The 19,250-nt window shown below is 37.1% G+C and overlaps 1 protein-coding gene across 1 annotated transcript in view; it reads right to left on the reverse strand.

Annotated features, from left to right (window-relative positions):
- Positions 1-19,250, reverse strand: part of LOC113058581 (prostacyclin receptor-like) — a 33,880-nt gene that overhangs the window by 12,871 nt on the left and 1,759 nt on the right. Inside the window, exon 2 of the mRNA XM_026226608.1 lies at positions 18,273-19,199. Coding sequence (XP_026082393.1) covers positions 18,273-19,103 — 831 coding nt within the window. The 5' untranslated portion in view covers positions 19,104-19,199. The remainder of the gene's footprint in view (positions 1-18,272; positions 19,200-19,250) is intronic.

Genomic DNA, 19,250 nt, shown 5'->3' on the forward strand with positions numbered 1-19,250 from the left:
TTAGAGGATGGAAATATTGAATGCACAAACCAGCACCTCTGAATCATTGGTGTAAGCCAATGATTTGTGAAATATTTGAAAACGAGGTTTGAAATGATGAAGAAAACGTTTGTAGCGTGTAAATGATAATGAGCGACACCTGCGCAACTCACCGGTCTCAGGTCCCAAGGAGGATCTCCGGAAGGATAAAAAGAGGAGTGACAACAGTGAAGGATGAGAGAGGACAAGGCCTGGACTATTTATGTTGTTGTTTTATTATGTTTTATGCAGCAGGCGTCCATGATGGGCTGCTGCTTTTACTTTTGTTGTTGTGTTTTTCTTTATTTGGTCACTAAAGTGTAGTGTCTAAATGTTTCCCGATCTACGAACTTTGTTACCGTGTCATTAAAGATGATCTTCAAAAAACACCACATTTTGTAACTGAAAGTTCAAATCGAGGCAATAAACAAATCTCAACCATGAATGCCGTTTTGGATCTACAGTACGCACATGAACCTGAACACACTTCTCAATGTGGTTTCTTTGTTCTTGAGTCATGAGAAGACATTAAATGCAGTCCTTTTAATACAATATAATAGGGGTGCATGATATTTATCGGCCGATGATTTATGTGCATCTCACCAATAAAGCCGGTTATCTTATCAGTGGTAAATTGCATCAGGTGCTTGATTTCACATAGAGCAGCTGTTACTACACAGAGCCGTTGTTAACTGACAAGCTGCGCAATCCAAGCTGATAATGAACGTGGATTTGTGCCGCTTGTCCGTTAACAACGGCTCTGTATAGTAACTGCTAAATCATTGTGGTACGGTATCTTACAAATGTCTGCAAGAATAGAAGCTGATTTTGTGACGTTACAGATAAAAGTTCAGGCAGGAAATGACTAAAGCAGTTTAACCCACATTATCCGTTTCAGTAAAGGAAAGCATTTGACTAAATTCCAGCCACAGTGCAGCAGATAAACAATCTTAACCTACACTCACGTGAGAGAAGTTTCTTCTCACACAAGCTCAAGCATATGCAGGAGAAACCTGACCCTGTTTGATAGCATCAGACAAAACTGACAAGTTCATATCAAGACAAGATGACCAGCCAACTGCAAAATGTAACAAACAAGAGAAAAAAAAAAACATCATTGTGCTCAACATGTTCTAAACAGAAGCTTCAACATAATGAGATGTGATGGAACATCCAACATTTAGAATTTAAGACAAGAAAATGTTCCAAATCAAATCTCCTTATCTCACATTTGTCTGCTAGATTTTTAGAAGAGATCGCAATAATGTCTCAAACTGTTCTCAGATTTGCCAAGACGTCTGGAATTGTCAAATATCTCAACATGAACTCAAATGTTTTATACTTAGGAAAAACATGTTAAATTTGATGCTTAAAAGATATGTAACTGTGGGTAGTTTATACAGAGTATACTGTAGCACTCTGAAGTCATTCTCATAAGCTTGCATTTTCAGGCCCCCAAAATGCTGTTGACATGTAAGTGAACGGCCAAAATGCATAAAATGCTATCTGTTTTTAGTTAAAAACAGTAATGGGTAAACACCCCTTGACAACTCAGTTAAGACTTCTGAGCTACAAAAGAGCAATAAAGATATCATGTGAGTTGGCTGTTCTGGGGTGCGTTTCCCAAAACCATAGTTGCTAACTAAGTTAGCAACATTGTTGGTTGCAATGCAATTTCCCATTGCCAACCAACTAAGTTGCTAACAGGCTAGCAACTATGGTTTTGGGAAACGCACCCCTGGTTGACATGGAAGTGGAGTTAAATGACTGAAATTCAGGTGGCTTCAAAGAAAGTAAATTAAATCTCTTTGTATGTATTTAAAGAGAATTTTATTAGTTTCCATCTGTTATAAGCTAAAAACTCTCTGAACACATTGGAATGTGCATGCAGCCACAGCCAACTGGACTTTCTGGAATGATCCAGTGTATTCTATTGTCTTATATATATATATTTATATATATATATATATATATATATATATATATATATATATATATATATATATATATATATATATATATATATATAAAAAGGAGAAATGCATAAGAAGTGCATTTTGGGAAATTCTAAATTCCCAAGTATCTTTGTCAGTCACAGGAAAACAAAGGCAGGACTATATTATAATATACTTTGAAGATGATCTTTTCTCTCTGATGTACAGTAAACACACGATTTTCAAACTTCCACAGAAAGCAAACCACAGGCCCCAAACGTCTAGGGATTCACTGAGGCACACTGAGCACTTCAAAACTATTCTGTTGACGTAGTTCAACACTGTTTTTTTTATCAGTCAATTTGTATAATCTACTAACCACATGCCAAAATTAATCACTATTAACTGTGTGTTTTATATACCCTCTACATCCGCCCAAAATAAAAAGGTTCTCGGAAAGAAAAACAACAAATTCATATTCATTTATCCACCCATCTGCATCACACACAAACCTTTAAACTTGACTTTTTTTCAGTTAAGCACAGCGAAAACCTCAGATCAAATCAGGAACACAGTCATACAGAATTTATGTCTGTGTGTATGTGATTTTGTTTTCCGAGAAATGAAAGATCAGGGAAACAGTTGCTGTTGACCTGAAACAAGCACTCAATTGCATCTGTTCTTGTGATTTGAAACACGTCAGAATTAAATTTACAGTCTAATACAAGTATGCTTTGCATGGTCAGTGTTGCCACAGCGGGTGCTATAGTGGAAGCAGACTTCTTCAAGAATAGTAGTTCTTGAATTTCATGGAAGCAAAAAAAAAAAATCTTGGGCCGTATCATACACTTGGCACATTGCGGTGCCAGGCGCGACACAAGTGTTTTTTTGCTAGTTTCAGCCTGACGCAGTTGTCATTTTTACGCTCTGCGCCACATTGTTTAAATAGCAAATGCTCTTGCACTTATTTGTGCACCCATGAGTGTACTGGTCTGAAAATGAGGTAGCAGAGCTGATCCTCCCTATATGCAAAATTCACGAGCAGAGTAGGGTCCCCGAAACACCAGGGCGCTCCCTTGCTGTCAAATAAAATTTAATTTTAGTTTAGTTTTTTAAATTGGTCAGCGGTTATGAAAACATGAATGATGTCACCCTTTTTATGTAAAAATCTGTCCAGTTATGTTATGTGAATGTTGTACTGTCTTGCTCGAGACTTAACTAAACTAAAAAACTAGTTCAAAGCGAGCCTCAGAAGACACACTGTTTCTCAAGCGCTTTCCGCGAGCGCGATTCAGAGCATCTCCAGAACGACAAGTCTTATGGTATTCAGTGGTTAGTACCAGGGTAGGGAGGGTTTAAGATGTATTCTGTTAGTTACAAATTACTTCATTAAAAAAGTATTCAGTAATGTAATCCAAGTACCACAATACACAAGTAATGTAATCTGATTACTTTTGGATTACTTCAAGTTACATATGTAAATTTGTGATGTCAAAAAATAAGTGTCAAAAAAGCTTTTTGGGACTCCAATTTCCTTTTTTTCAGGCTCATTTTCTTAGAAAAATTACAATTGCAGGCATGCACACTATGGAATTTTAAATCCCTAACAAACACTAAATATTAGCTAACATGATTCCCATGCTAGTAATACTCAAATCTACAAATGTTCAAGTTGGTTGAGTAGCCACCAAGAGTCTTCATGCATGGCTTATGCTGTACAACTATGTTACTGTATTTCCTTTATCCTCTTTGAAAGCAAAATAATTGTGAAAATCTTTTTGCTTTTTTGATTTTAGCTCAATTATTATTATTTTTTTATTCTTTAATATTTGTATTATTAGAAGGGGATTATACCAAAAAATATTTAAGTTAAGGACATGCCTAAAATAAATAAATTTGTCCCATCTTGTAAGACTTACGAAAGTATTTGGCATAAAAGGTTAAAACTTCAGTCTCATTAACCTTTGAAAATGAAGACTTAGATGTTCAACAACCTCCATCACTATTCTCATGGCTATTTTTGTTTCTACAATCTACTGACACTGTCATTCTGAGAGAAAAAGAAAAGCAGCATCCTGATAAAGATCAGGAAGCACTAAGTGTTTAAGCTGTAGGCAGTATTTCAGCTGAACATCATAAACCTTTGACATATAACATACATTGAAGTCTTTATATTTAAAAACATAAAAGATTATTCATAAAAACAAGAAAAGCAAAACTGATAAAAACTATTTTTGAACAGTATAAACATACGGTTCTCTTCTAGTTTCATATGTTCATGATCTTACAGGGCATGTAATGAGGTACCACACAAGGAGTACCAACCAAAAACACAATAGTTACAAAAAAAAAAAAAAAAAGATTTAATCCTTCTCACAGATTCCAAGACAAATATCTATCATCTGAGATCACTTTATCAAAATTCATGATAAAACATTGTTTGCATAAGACAGCAAGCACAGACTATTCTAATTTTCATTGTGGTTTCTAACAGCATCTGGTGCAGTGCCACAAGACACCATAAGGTAAACTAGGCTGCTGGCTATAGACTCTGATTTTTGATTTGATAAATCATTTGAATTACAATGAGAATCAACTCATGATCTTTTTCCAAGATAAGGCCACAGATCTGCTTTGTCCTGTGTACTGTGAAACTGTGAAAAATGCTCTTTGGATGCTTTTAATTGCCTATCAAATGAAGCATTTCTATTTCTTGCTACTTATTTTACCAGTGATGCAGTTTTTATCTTTTTTATTTTCTTGTTAAGCCACCTAAATGTCTTCATTTTGTAAATTAACAATAACATAATTATGTATGAACTAAAATAATTCAAACACTGCAAATAAATAAATAACCAAATTAAATATAACTTAACAAAATGTAACCAAATAAAATATAATAATCTTATATATATATATATATATATATATATATATATATATATACCAAATAATATATAATAATCTTATATATATATATATATATATATATATATATATATATATATATATATATATATATATATATATATATATATATATATATATATATGTTTCAACTTTACTCTGCAATTAAACTATTTTGGGGGGCATAAAAAAGTTTGAAGACTTGCAGGTCTCTGGTGTTTTTCATCCAATCTTATTTATATCTTAAAGTGTGTTCCGAAGATGAACTGAGTTTTTACGGGTTTGGAACAACATGTGAGTAAGTGCTTAATGACAACATTTTCATTTTGGGGTGGAGTAACCCTTTAGGAATATGTCTGGTTTAAAGGCCCGAAGAGACAAACAGAAAAGCCCAGTCCAATTCAGCAATGCAACAGTATTCTTTTCACAACTGCTTTCTGTGTGTTATGGGTTGTGCTGCAATGAAAACCATCGATACATAAATCTGTCTTGACTGCATCATTGGCCTGAGCAGGAAGGCACCCCACTTTTCATCAAACACTCTCCATGACTTACTTACATAACCCCAACAGCGATCAAGAGTTTCCTTTGAAAGATGGGCACACCCAAATACATGAGGATTTATGAACAACTTTCCAAGAGCTTGAGATAGGGCTATTCTTGGATGAAAAGCAGCCACTTATATCCAAAAGATGGTTTGGCTATTAAATCTAAGCCTTTTCCCAAAGGAGACTTGAGCATTTTGTTTGGGCCACCTTTCCTTCAAAGGTTTCGATCAATAATCTTGACAAAGGTTTGTGTGATTTATAACTGGGCTTGTACTTAATGGTTCTATCTTTGGCCTGGATAAATATCTGTGATCCATGAATAACCATGATAATGTTGGTTTCATATGAATCAATTTGGTGTGTATAAACATGCTAATATTATTTGATTTTTATATCTCGGTTAGTTTCAGAGGTTAGTGCAGAAAGTCTGTAAACATTGTGTGCTTCACTTACTACAGATCAGCAATGTTCAAGCTTACCTCACTATCGATCTCAGTATTGATCAGTGCTTTTATGGTGGCCTTTAATTCCCTTCAGACCAGGTAATAAAGAGATGAGGAGAATTCATTGATGATTTAAATATGGTAATTACTAATAAGGAAAAGTGGGACATCCAGCAATTATAATCCATCAATTTAAATGCTTCGACAACATACGTCCAAGAACAGCAAACAGCCCAAAAATGCGAACCACAGCAAAATCATATTAGAAGAAATATTCCAGGTTCAGTACTTCTATCCTGATTTGCCAGAATAATGTTGATAACCACAAAAAAGTTTGGCTGACTCCTCCTTTGCTTTTCCACCTCAAAAAAACAAATAAACATTTACATTCTTGGTTATGGTAGTTACAAGGAAAGTGAATGTGGCTAATGTTTGGTGGATGTAAAACCAGAAATGTGAGGATTTGAATTTTATTAAAGCACTTACAGTATTTCACGACCATGGATTTTATTTTATTTTTTTCTTCCATCATGTTTCATTTGACCTAGTTTCGGTCATCCTTTGATTGGTTCACTCTGTTCACCTGTGTCTAGTTTATTATCTTAATTTGTCTGTGAAATTAAGCTCCTCCTAATGCGCTCTTCAGTTGTCTGGTATTGATGTTGTTTTGCTGTGTGTTCCCTTTGCCTTCATGGATTATCATCTTCTTGGATTCTATTGAACTCTTGTGTAGATGACCTTCGTCTTCATGTGCCTTTCCTCTACACATTGCGTGACAGAATACCAGACCACAAAGGAGTAGTCATCAGCTACCCAGACTATGCACACCACGTGCAGAGTGCAATTGTCTAGATATGGTCCTTCGTGGAGTGGGTGCTGGTGAGCAATGACTCAAATTCACCATCAGTATTGCTGGCCCCACTCTTGCCCCAGAACCCAGCCAACCATCACCCTGCTGCACTAAGTGTCAGCAAGAGTCGACCGCAGGTGGAGAGCCACAGCCCCTCGTCACCAAAGAGCCATCGCAAGAAAGAGTGACAGAGCTGAGGAACTCCATGTACTGTATATCCTGAAACTATCATAGAGTTCTGTTTTGAACTGTTTGTCTGCCTGGAACTACCTGCTTGTCCTGTCATGACAATGGAGTCATGGCTAGAGGACCCTTGTCTCCCGTTCCAGCCTCCAAGGCCTGGACTCTGCAGAGGCCTGTCGATTTAGCACCTTCACCATGGCCCCTCACTCCCTTCCGCTCCAACTGGGTACTCTGTCACTCTGGCTCCACCTTGGCTTTCCGGAACCCTGCATATTCTTCAGTCACCTGAGCCATCTGCACCGCCTTGGCCTTCCGGATCCTCTTCATTGCCCTGGGTCATCAGCTGTCCATCTTGGCTCCAGGCTCCTCTCCCACCTGCTCTGTTGGTCGGCCCCCTGGAGTCATCCGCCCTTCCTCTGCCATGGCTCCTCCTTCCATCAGCTCTACAGTGGGCTACATTCATGGCTGCGGTCTGAGTCCCGCCTGGATCCTCCTTCTCCAAGTACCCGCTGTCTTCGTCCTGGCTCCTCCCTCTGTCTTTTCCTACCTGGCTCTTCATGTCTCCTGTCTGGCTCCTCCCTCCATCGTCGCCACCCTGGTTAACTGCCTGCCTCTCTTTCTGCCCTTTGCCTCTATCTCATCCTCCTTCTCCAAGTACCCGCTATCTTCGTCCTGGCTCCTCCCTTTGTCTTCTCCTACCTGGCTCCTCCCTCCATCGTCGCCACCCTGGTTAACTGCCTGCCTCTCTTTCTGCCCTTTGCCTCTACCTCATCCTCCTCCCAAACCCCCTCCCTACCTTCTTTGTTCGTCCTGCTTTGACTTGAGGTTGTGCCTTCAGGGAAGGGGGAGTACTGTCACAATCATGGACTTTTAGTTAGTTTGTTTTCTTCCCCACTTAAGTTTCTTCTTGTCCACTATTCAGTTGTCCGTTATTGATGTTTTTTTACATCAATGGATTTCTTTGCCTTCATGGATTATAATCTTCTTGGATACTATCAAACTCTTGTGTAGATGACCTTCGCCTTTGTATGCCTTCCCTCTACACATTGCGTGACAAATTAATTAGGATGAATTAATTAATAAATGAAAATTAGGCCATAAATTACTCACCTTGAAATCATCCAAGGTGTATATCATATGTATTCATATGAACTCAGCGGGAGTTATTAAAAAAATTGTCTTTGATCTTTCAAGCTGCTTGATGCCATTTCAGCGGGTGTAGCATTGCATCGGTCCAAGATAATTTTTTTAAAAAAACTAATGAATTAAAAAAATGTCTCCAAGGGGTGAAAAAAGGCCTTCTGTAGCGAATCAATGCATTTTTTAAGAAAAATATCCATATTCAAAAAATAATAATCACTTTGATCTAGCTTGCACTCACTGTTGTAAAACAGATGCCGTTCTGGAAGCATGACGTCTGGAGGTCAGCATTGTGCATGTGCCAGTGAGTCTCGTGAAAACTAACATTTGTTACCAGGAGTAAATTAAGCAAATACTTGGTTTGTACTTGTTTTTATTTCTTCTCTGCATTTCCGTGTGCATCACTTCTGAGCAGCATATGCACAGTGCTGACATCATACTTCATTCCACCAGAACTGCTTCTTTTATAACAGTGATCGCAAGCTAGATTAAAGTGATTATTACATTTTGAATATGGATTTTTTACAAAACACATCAATGCATCAAAGGAGGTCTTTGTTTACCCATCAGAGCAGCGTGAGGCACTTTTTTTAATGGATTGTGCTTTTTATTAAACTTCTCAAAAACTGATGCAGTACAACACCCGCTGAGTGCAATTAAACAGCTTGTAAGACCAAAGACATTGTTTTATTAACTCCAACTGGATTCATTTGAAAGAAGAAAGTCATATACATGGATGACCTCAGCATGAGTAATTTATAGCTTAATTAAATTTTTTGGTTGAACTAACCCTTTAATAAAAGGGTTACACAGCATTATCTGAGCTGTAAAGACATTCCCATCATGTATACAATCACCGTAAACCCATTAAAAGTAAATAGAATCAATTATGATGTATGTTGACCTTAAAGGAATATTCCTGGTTGAATATAAGTTATTAACACTACAAATGAAAGCACTTGCAGGATAATGTTGATTAACACAAAATACAATTACTACTTGTTTCTATGTTTTGATATAGGGTTACAGTAACAATGTTTCCATCGTTGTAATTTTGTGTGAATTTCAGGACATTGCATTAAAAAAAAACGCAGCATGGAAATACCAAGATGTGCACGAGATCTTAAAATGCATAAAAAATTATGTATGTACTCAATTGAGGCAGATCATATATTTATTTATTTATTTTATTTGATAAACAATGTAGTGCAGGCCCTCCCTAATAAGCGATATAAGAAGCTGCATAGGGTCCCCGGGGCCACCAGGGGACCCTGTGTCAGGAGTTCAGACAGCAATCACGGGAGTAAAGCGATGTTCACACTACTTTTTATTCCATTGACTTCCATTCATATGCATGGAAAAGCATCAGACCGGAAATGCAAGGCCATGTGGAAAGTTTTCATATTTTGCTGCATACCACAGTTCAAACTTGGTGAACTCTGGCCTGCGAATTTGCATCACGTGACACCATGTGACCAACGATACGTTCGATCGATACGTCACAGCATGACCTCCTATCTAAAAAAAAAAAACTGCAGCGCTGTAGGAAAGTGGATTAGAGTGTATGTTTTTACATTTTAGGTGTATTGTTATTGTTTATGTGTTGAATAAACACTGCAGAGCATGACGTCATATCATAACCATTGCAGCATCTGAACAAATTTCTCATGTTCAGAAGTGTGACTTAAGGCGAGATGAAGTCTGAGCTGAAGCATTCTGCACTTCCATATGAATGAATTAAAAACGTCTGTGGACACGCACTGTTAGTGTCTGACAAATCATGTAGAATGCAATGCGTTCACAGCACCTTTGAAACTAAAAAGGATGAGTGCGCGCATTCAAATGCAATTTCAATACCAACAGTTTGAGAGCAGCTGTGGCTCTCTGATGCATGAAAATTAGGCTGCATACAATATCTAAGCTGTAATTAGAATGCAGACTATAATAGGATGTGTGGTTATTATAATCATTTCTTAGCTCTGTATCATGCTTGAAGAAAATGTTGTTTTCTGTTTGTGCATAGACTTGAATATTTAGAGAGTAGACTATGGAATATGGTTGCACTTTATAAGACTAAGAAATAACTTATGTTCGTTTTTTTTTTTTTTTTTCAATCATCAATTTGTTGAAAAACCTTCAGATAGGAGGTCAAACATTCTAAAAACTCAAAGCCTGAAATTACAATTCAACAGGTCTGAAGAGATTCATGAAATCATACAAAAGAGAAGTCAGTTAGTTGAGTTTGTGGCAAAATCTTTTACAGTGCTTGAGTAAATCTCAAAATTGTCCTATGGTGTGATGGTCTCAAGGATGTTCAATAAATTACAACTTTTATAAATTAGAAAGAAAAGCGTACAATTGTTAATAAATACCTCATGCATAATAACATAACATTTTTACTGTGTATTTGTCAACTACCCAAATATATTCCCTATCTATATCTTGAAAGATAAATATGTTGAGTAAAATAAATTGGTAAAACTTTACAATTAGGTGTCAGTGTAGGGTAGGGGTAGGGCTGTACATTGGGATGGGATGCGGGTGGTTAGGTGAAACTGTAGGTATGGGGGGTCTTTTTGAAAATCTGCCTAGGGCCCCCAAAATGCTAGGGCAGGCCCTGAGCAAAGAATACCATTTTGTGACTTTGCCTCAAATGTTAAGTCATTCTATTATATATATATATATATATATATATATATATATATATATATATATCATGTGCATCACTGTAATTCAAAAGAGCACCCAGTGAAAATTATTTTTTTGTGAAAATCAACATTGAATCAGAAACACACATACTTAGTATACACTTAAATTTTGCACACAATATATATGTACATACATAACTTCATTTTGTAATATACTTGCCTACAATTGTCATTTGTATATTGTTATTCACTATCTACTTATTTGTATTTTTTATTCTTTTATTATGTGTTTTATGTTCTGTCGCTGTCATTCTGTTGTACTGCGGAGCTTCTGTCACGAAAACAAATTCCTCGTATGTGTACATACCTGGCAATAAAGCTCATTCTGATTCTGATTCTGATTCTGATTCTGAAATATTTATATTTTTACAAGGTCAACATGACAATAAAACTGATTCAGCTTACTTTCTTAATACATCTTTCTAGTCTTACTGCATGTGATTGACAGTATTTCCAAAAAAGAAGAAGAAAAAAGTTTGATTCATTGTCATATTTTATTGGCTTTTCCTTGGTAATGCCTTACAATAGCATTAATAATATGGTTAATAATCATGTACTAATACCTAAATTAAGTATTACTTTAATATGAACTAATGATGAGTTAAGGCATGTGCTAACCGATATTCATATGAATTCATGTGTGAATAATGCCCACCTTGACTATGTTTGTTTGCTAATGTATTAATTAACACTTTGTTATGTTTTCACACATTAACGTGTCATAGTTAAGTTTAGTTATTTTTTTAGTACATTACTTACTTAATACTTAACTCATCATCAGCCCATATGAAAGTAATATTTAATTTAAGTATTGGTACATGAATAATTATGTACTGTTTTTGTAAAGCGAAAAAAAAAAAAAAAAATGGTCAGAACAATATGAGACAGATTGAGCACATGGCCTGATATTTATTAATGTCAGAATTATTTTCTCATAAAAGGAAATGAAATTATAGCAACTCTGTACAATTAAATGTCAGAACCAAATTTTCAGGCCTTTGCTGGGACTTTAAATGCTCAGTAATTGAAAGTTAAAGAGAACACAAACACAATTTGTCTGTTTTTGTGACATTTCTGTACACAATAAAGAGTCACGCAGTAACACTAAAACAATAAAAGAGGAAAAAATCATATATGAGCCTAAACTTTTTAATCAGGTGGCGGATTACAGTTGCAATGAATTAACAGTGCTGAAATATTGCGTGCAAATGAATTCAAGGTCTACTGTATCTTTATTAAGCAAACATTTAGGCCTGACAGCAGTAACACAATAAATTAAAATCAGATGACAGAGTGATCAAAGGCAGTAGGTTATTTCATGCTCCATGTGGTGTGACAGATATCATCACCTTTGGCAAATGCCCAGTGTCACGACTTGGTTATTGTTAAAACTGCTCATATTACAGACACACATTTCTTACTGTATACTATGGGAACTTTTACACTTTAGAAAATAAAATATTTTTAAAATACTTCAGACGCCAACTTTTTTCATTTATGCACTAACAATGTCTGACAATTTATCCATTGATAAACACTTTTTTGAAATTGAAATGACTAATGGATATGTTAAAAAATAAAAACAAAATTACATATGATTCAGTATGGCGAATGCCATAGACATAGCCCACCAAACGTTTTGCATAATTCTGCATAATTTTACAGTTATAATCCAGTTCATCACTGAAAAGTTTGTAGTTTGGTCGGATGTGTCAAAAACAAGTAAGTAAAACAATGCACAAGTTACTTAACTCTAGAAAGAGAGCACTTTTATTGTGTGATCTTAGCACTCACTTAGCAATCGCATTTGGATCGTAAAAAAAGACCATTAATATGCGACATAAAATGCGTCAGCTGAAACCGGATGTCTTGCATACATCTGTGCATAGTGGTTCTTGAAGCACTGACTCCAGCAGCAGTCCACTGAATCTCCCCCACATTTTTGAATGGGTTTTGTTTTACAATCCTCTCCAGGGTGCAGTTATCCCTATTGCTTGTAAAAATATTTTCCTTCCCTTCACCTCTCTATTAAAGGGGGGGTGAAATGCTCGTTTTCACTCAATATCCTGTTAATCTTGAGTACTTATAGAGTAGTACTGCATCCTTCATAACTCCAAAAAGTCTTTAGTTTTATTATATTCATAAGAGAAAGATAGTCTGTACCGATTTTTCCCGGTAAAATATGACAGGCTGGAGGCGTGACGTGTGGGCGGAGCTAAAGAATCACGAGCGCCAGTAGGCTTTTGCGTTGAGAGCGTCTGGAAGCTGTGACACAGATCCAGAGGCTGAAATTTAACAAGAGCAGCATCAGCAAACGACGTCTCTATGTGGTATGTACTAAAACTGTATATATTTGCTTAGCGGTTTTGGAAAATTACTAAGTTCCACTTTATGTTGTCTTTTTTTTTTTTTTTTTTTTAAGCTGTACATGTGGAAAGTGCAGTTTGATGACAACATCGCATGTTGTTTACTTGATGTGCTTACGCGCCGATAGCTAAGTTAACAACACAGAGATATTTGAAGCAGTTTTACTCACCGCATGTGGTTCCAACACACGATCGTGACCCTTTTTCGTTGGGACTGCATTATCCTTAAGAAATAAACGATGTGCAAACCCGGCGTCAAATTGGGCCTTGTTTGTAAAACAAGCATCTTCGAAATGCAGGGAACAAACAAAAACACTTGCACAACTGTGCTGATGCTCTGTAAAAATAAACTCCATCCACTGGTCCCTTAATGCTGTTTTTTTTTTTTTGGTAATCTGTGCAGGGTTGTCTTGCCTTGGCAACCAAAAACACACTCCTTTTGTGACTTTTCGCGACGCTCTCGCTCTGATCAGTGAATGCCTGTGCTCAGCCTCTCATTGCTCTGCTATACGGGAGCGCGCGCTCTTCCGGCAGACGTGCATTAGGACCCATATAAGGAAATTCTGCTCCATCTAACGTCACACAGAGCCATACTCGAAAAAAACTTTCCGAAACTTGTGACAAACCAGAAGGAGTATTTTTAGAACAAAAATACTCCTTCAAACGTACAAATTAATTTTTTAAACTTTGTCCATGTTTAGCATGGGAATCCAACTCTTTAACAGTGTAAAAAACTCAGTATGCATGAAATAGCATTTCACCCCCCCTATAATGTGCTTGGACACAGAGCTCTGTGAACAGCCAGCCTCTTTTGCAATGACCTTTTGTGTCTTTCCCTCCTTGTGCAAGGTGTCAATGGTCGTCTTTTGGATAATTGTCAAGTCAGCAGTCTTCCCCATGATGTGTAGCCTACTGAACTAGACTGAGAGACCATTTAAAGGCCTTTGCAGGTGTTTTGTGTTAATTAGATGATTAGAGTGTGGAGCCAGATGTATTCAATATTGATCCTTTTCACAATATTCTAATTTTCTGAGATACTGAATTTGGGATTTTCCTTTTATATTTGAAATATATCAGTCTATTTGTAATTAATGAATATAATATACAAGTTTCACTTTTTGAATGGAATTAGTGAAATAAATCAACTTTTTGAAAACATTCTAATTATATGACCAGCACCTGTACTGTGGCATTGGGAGAGGTCGGGTATCACCAAAGTGTGGGGTTGTTTCACAAACTGAGTCCAGGCTGAGGTCCAGCTACAAGTTTATTCTATTTGTTTTAATTCTCAGCTCTGAAAGCCAGAAGCTACAACAGAGGAAAAAACTTGGTTTGTAGTCCCCATGCTGAAGCCATCTAGATGGTACATACCTTCCCTTTATGACACAGCCTCTCACAATGCCACAATACTTAAGGGCTGTGAGTCTGCATTATTTGTCAGAACACTGGCACTGTAGGCTACTCTCCCAGGAAACAGTCCTCGTCCTCCATAAAATACACTGAATATTTGTTTTGAACTGCTCTGGAACTGTGTTATACAAATTAACCACTGATTTCTAGTTGTGTTCCCTTTTGGAAGGCCAGACAAAGTAGTTTTGCTTTCACAACGAAACACAGCATCTCCACGACATGACGAAGGTGGCAGCAACAATACTACCGCGAGAATAAAAGTTATGCCTTCTTTCTTTGTCTGAACGTTTGGCCATTGTTATGCAAATCTTCACACACAGTGAGGTAGACATGTGGGGCGTGTTTAAATTAGATGTTTTAGGAGGGCGTTGATGAGTCTTAAAGGGGTCATAAGAGGCGATTTCTGTTTTTTCTTTTCTTTAGTGTTTTATGTAATTATTTGTGAATGTATAAGATCTGCAGAGTGACAAAGCTCAAAGTCTTCCACAAAAGGATTTATTCTATCTAAAAGAGGCGGCTGATCCAGACCAGTCTAAAAATGGCTAATTCAAACACGCCCCCACATTTACTTCACAATGTGGAAATATTTGTGTAATGCTGCCCAAATGTTCATGCAAAGAAAGAAGGCATGGTTTTAGGAACCGCATGTTGATGCAGCCATGTCAGGGAGACGCTGTGTGTTTCTGTGCGAAAGCAAAAACACTTTATTTGGCCTTCCGAAAGTAGATGCAATGAGGAATCGTTGGTTAAAATGTATTTACAACATAACAACACAACCCAGATGTTCGAATTTGTGCAACGCATTTCATGGACGACAGTTTTGTGAACCCGGGAGAGTGGCCTATAAGGCTAGATGTGCAAAAAAAAAAAAAGAAAAAAAAGAAAGGGTAAATTCCGACTTTGCTATGACAATCTGATGCAACTTGTGGGATCTTATCTATTCACAAGAAGCTTGTAACACTCCAAAGACTTGAAATCACATCATGTGACCCCTTTTAACTGTCAGTTTGAGATTTGAATCCTTGGCAGAAGGAAGTAGTTTGCACAAAAGAGGATTTTAAAAGACTATTGTTGTCTCTTTTTTTATTGACACACTTGTGCCATTGAACTGTTGTATAAACACAATATCACACTTGTACCTGTGCGATATAGCTCTATATCGTCACACTGTAATTACCCACGGCCAAATCACAGCCATGCTGATATACAGCCATATCGTTCTCCTACTTGTGTGATATTGCTCATATATATATATATATATATATATATATATATATATATATATATATATATATATATATATATATATATATATATATATATATATATAGCAACAAATTTTTTTATTTTTTTTTTGGATGGAAATGATGCCACAAAATGAGAGGCAATTATAATTCTAACACTTTTCACTCAGTAAATCCTTAAATGGTTAATCAGTACAGATTAGCAACTAATAAAAATGACATTTCCATTTATTCAATAATTCTATCTTTTTTCTTTTCTTTTTTTTTAAAGATCAAGGAAGCTTCATCTAGCAATTAGGGAAAAAATTTATATCTTTGAGTTTTAGTGAAAATCAACCCCTAAAACGTCTGCAGCTGAAAATCTGAAAATGTTCTTATATATAATATTCCTTGTGGTCACACCTATATGCATTTGCACTTGTCTTCTACTAAATCAGCAAAATACATGAACCAGGTCTTGCCCGATATTGTGACACATTTCCTTCCCTTTATATCGGCTTCTGCATGCAGCCTTTCACAGGAAATGTCCAGCTGTACCCAGTGCTTGTTCTGAATGTAGACAGGCTTTGCAGTTTAATGTTGCAAAGGTTATATATGACATCTGGATGGGTGCAAATACATGTGATTCTGAGTCTGTGTGTATGGAAAAAAGCCACAATGGATTGGTTGTGTAAACTATTTGCTTTGGATAAAGTATCTCATGTTTATTTCCAGACAAAAAACAGAGCATCTCATGAGACAAAGAGAATACCATTAGTGTCATCTATCATCTTTCAATATACTGCAGAGACTGTAAACTGAAGTGTACAAAATAGCTGGGAGGTCACGACAAATATACAAAATACAAGTGAGAGAGAGAGCACATAAAGTGGACTTTCAATGTAATGCATTAGGGACAGATTTACAAAACGGCAAATTAGCATGAGACTGTAATCCCATAGAAGCTCTAACGGGAGTGGAAAATTCTGTACTAATGCAATCTTCTAAATTAGCAACCATGAAGTCATGTCAAGTATAAAGTGGTTATGTTGCATATGCATATTCATTAAGGTCAGTCAAAAATATAACTCTTTTCATTGCAAAATTTTAATCACGTGTCTTTAGTAAATCCTGACAGTAGTTTTTAAATGCCAAAAGGCTTTGCAATGACACAATCTGTAAGTAAATCTGGCCCATAGTGCGATTGATTATGAAGTAAACACACAGTTTTAATGCATTTTATCTATTTTAAACTGGTACAGAGAGAAAACAGGGTTAGTCTAATCCAGTCTTCCAGGGTTGTCAAGTTTGTTAAAGCCAACACCGGCAATTCATAAATAACACATCAACAGGTATTGGGGAATACAATCCAAAAAATAATAGCCTTTGTTACATAATACTGTACATGTCCCAGCTCCCCCGCAGCACGCACACGCCCCGTGATTGCTACAGGCAACTCTACAACCAAACCTACATGAATGGGTTAAAGAATGCAAATTATGCGCTATGTGTCACTGCAGTTGGCTGATTTGTCAAATGCAAACTTTTTGTTTAGTAAATTTTGTAAAAATAAATGATGAGTACAGCTAATGTGTTATACATGTATAAGCATGAGGTATTTTAAAGGCAAACGTTTGTTTCTTAAGGAGATCTTGAACTCTGAGAGCTTAGATTAAACAACTGTGAATAATTTGCCTCCAAACTGCAAAGATAGTCTACATGACCTTTTAAAGCAGAATCATTTGTTTTAAAAGCAATTACAGTTCAAGCTTGGCTTTTTCCAATCTACTGCAGCCATTTAAAATGACGACAAAGGGCTGGGGAAGCGGAATCGTAAGCGAAATCTGTGGCAATGAATTTAGAATCCACGATTAGCAAAAACAAATCTTTGAAAAACATTAACAAAGAATGAAGCATATTTGAAGAGCCTGTTAAATATGTGCGACTGAGTTCATTTATTTATTTCTTTTCATTTTTATAGTGTTTTTTATTTTGTAATAGCCTATTTTTGATAGTTTCTGAAAAAGTTACGTTCAGTTTTAAGAAGTTTCGTTCATTATTATTGAAACAAATGTAATTCCATATTTAACCAGTGGGAGTTTTAAGAGCTTCGAGACAACTGAATCATTTTGTGGTCAATTGGTTCAGTTGAATCAAAGTTTCGAAAAGCTCAGTTTTCACCAACCAGAGGATGACATCAAGAACAAGGAACTTAAATTAGCGTTGCTCATCATGCTCTTGTGTGGTTTCTGACATAAAAGCTTAATGGCACAATATTGCAAACTTTTGGACTATGAGTGCTGTAAAGCCTCACAGGACGGAAAGATTTCCTAAACTATCACTGTTGGTTTACTCACTCTAGAGAAAATAAGAGCTCATACCACTCACATATTCTGGACTGTTATATAAATGATCCGTGCCCTTGGAAAGCACTTGGCCAAGACAATAAAGAGGACCAGAACTGTTGTGAAATCAGTGTTTGGAGAAGTAAAAATGTCTGGAAAACAGTGATATAAAGAACTAGAAAATGTCCCATACTCACAGTCAGAGGCAAGGAGCAAATGACGAAGATGAAGGTCATGCAGGCCAGCAGCAGTAAGTGGTCCATTTCCTCTTCTCCCTGTCCGAACAAGGTGCTCAGCCTCTTCTTACGTCCAACCGACAGAACCGAACCCCGACGTATCAGCTGGCTCCGGTGCATGCGGCATAGGCTGACGATGACCGAACCGTTGCACAAGAACACAACAGAGATGAGCAACGCCATGAGCACAGAGTAGGACACCGAGAAGGTCAGCGTTCTCCTCTCCTCATCCTCACCCTCTCCTTCTGCCTCCATCTTGATGAAGCACCATGTGCCCGGACAGTACTGCTTGTGCCGCCCGAATCCAAAGAATGGCAGCAAGCAGAACATGAAGGTAAAGAGATAGATGAGGATGAGGACGATCTTGGCGAAGCTGCGTCGCACGTGTTTAGAGTAGAAATATGGGTGACTGATGGCGAGGCACCGCTCCACCGCCATGGCACACAGTATGAGCATAGAGGCCAGGCCAAAGAAGGTCATGGCGAAGGCGAAGAGTCCACACAGCCACCTGTCTCCCGTGAGACCCACCAGGGATTTTCTTTGGGCATAGCAAATGAAAACCGGCGGACTGAGTAAACATGTTCCCAGCAGATCTGTCAAAGCCAGGCCTGTCACGAGAATGCAGAAGACCGAGGACTTGGTGTGACGCTCCTTCTGGTGCGCTCCCAGGATAGCCAAAGCCATCAGGTTGCCAACCACCCCAGCGATGAACATCACAGCACTCATCACCGGACTCCCATTCACGTCGATATTAGTGATGTTCTCGCATGACTTGTTTGAAAGCATGTTCATATGGTCTCGCCCTTGAACCCTGAGCCCAGGCACAGGGATCGGGCAACGGTGACTTTATCTATTGTGAAAGACTTGCAGTTCCCTTTCTTTGAAGATCTGTAAAAATAGAAAACATTTCTTCAGAATCTAATATCTATCACAGACCCA

The sequence above is a fragment of the Carassius auratus genome, chromosome 40 (genome assembly GCF_003368295.1).
Source record: "Carassius auratus strain Wakin chromosome 40, ASM336829v1, whole genome shotgun sequence".
Lineage (NCBI taxonomy): Eukaryota > Metazoa > Chordata > Actinopteri > Cypriniformes > Cyprinidae > Carassius > Carassius auratus.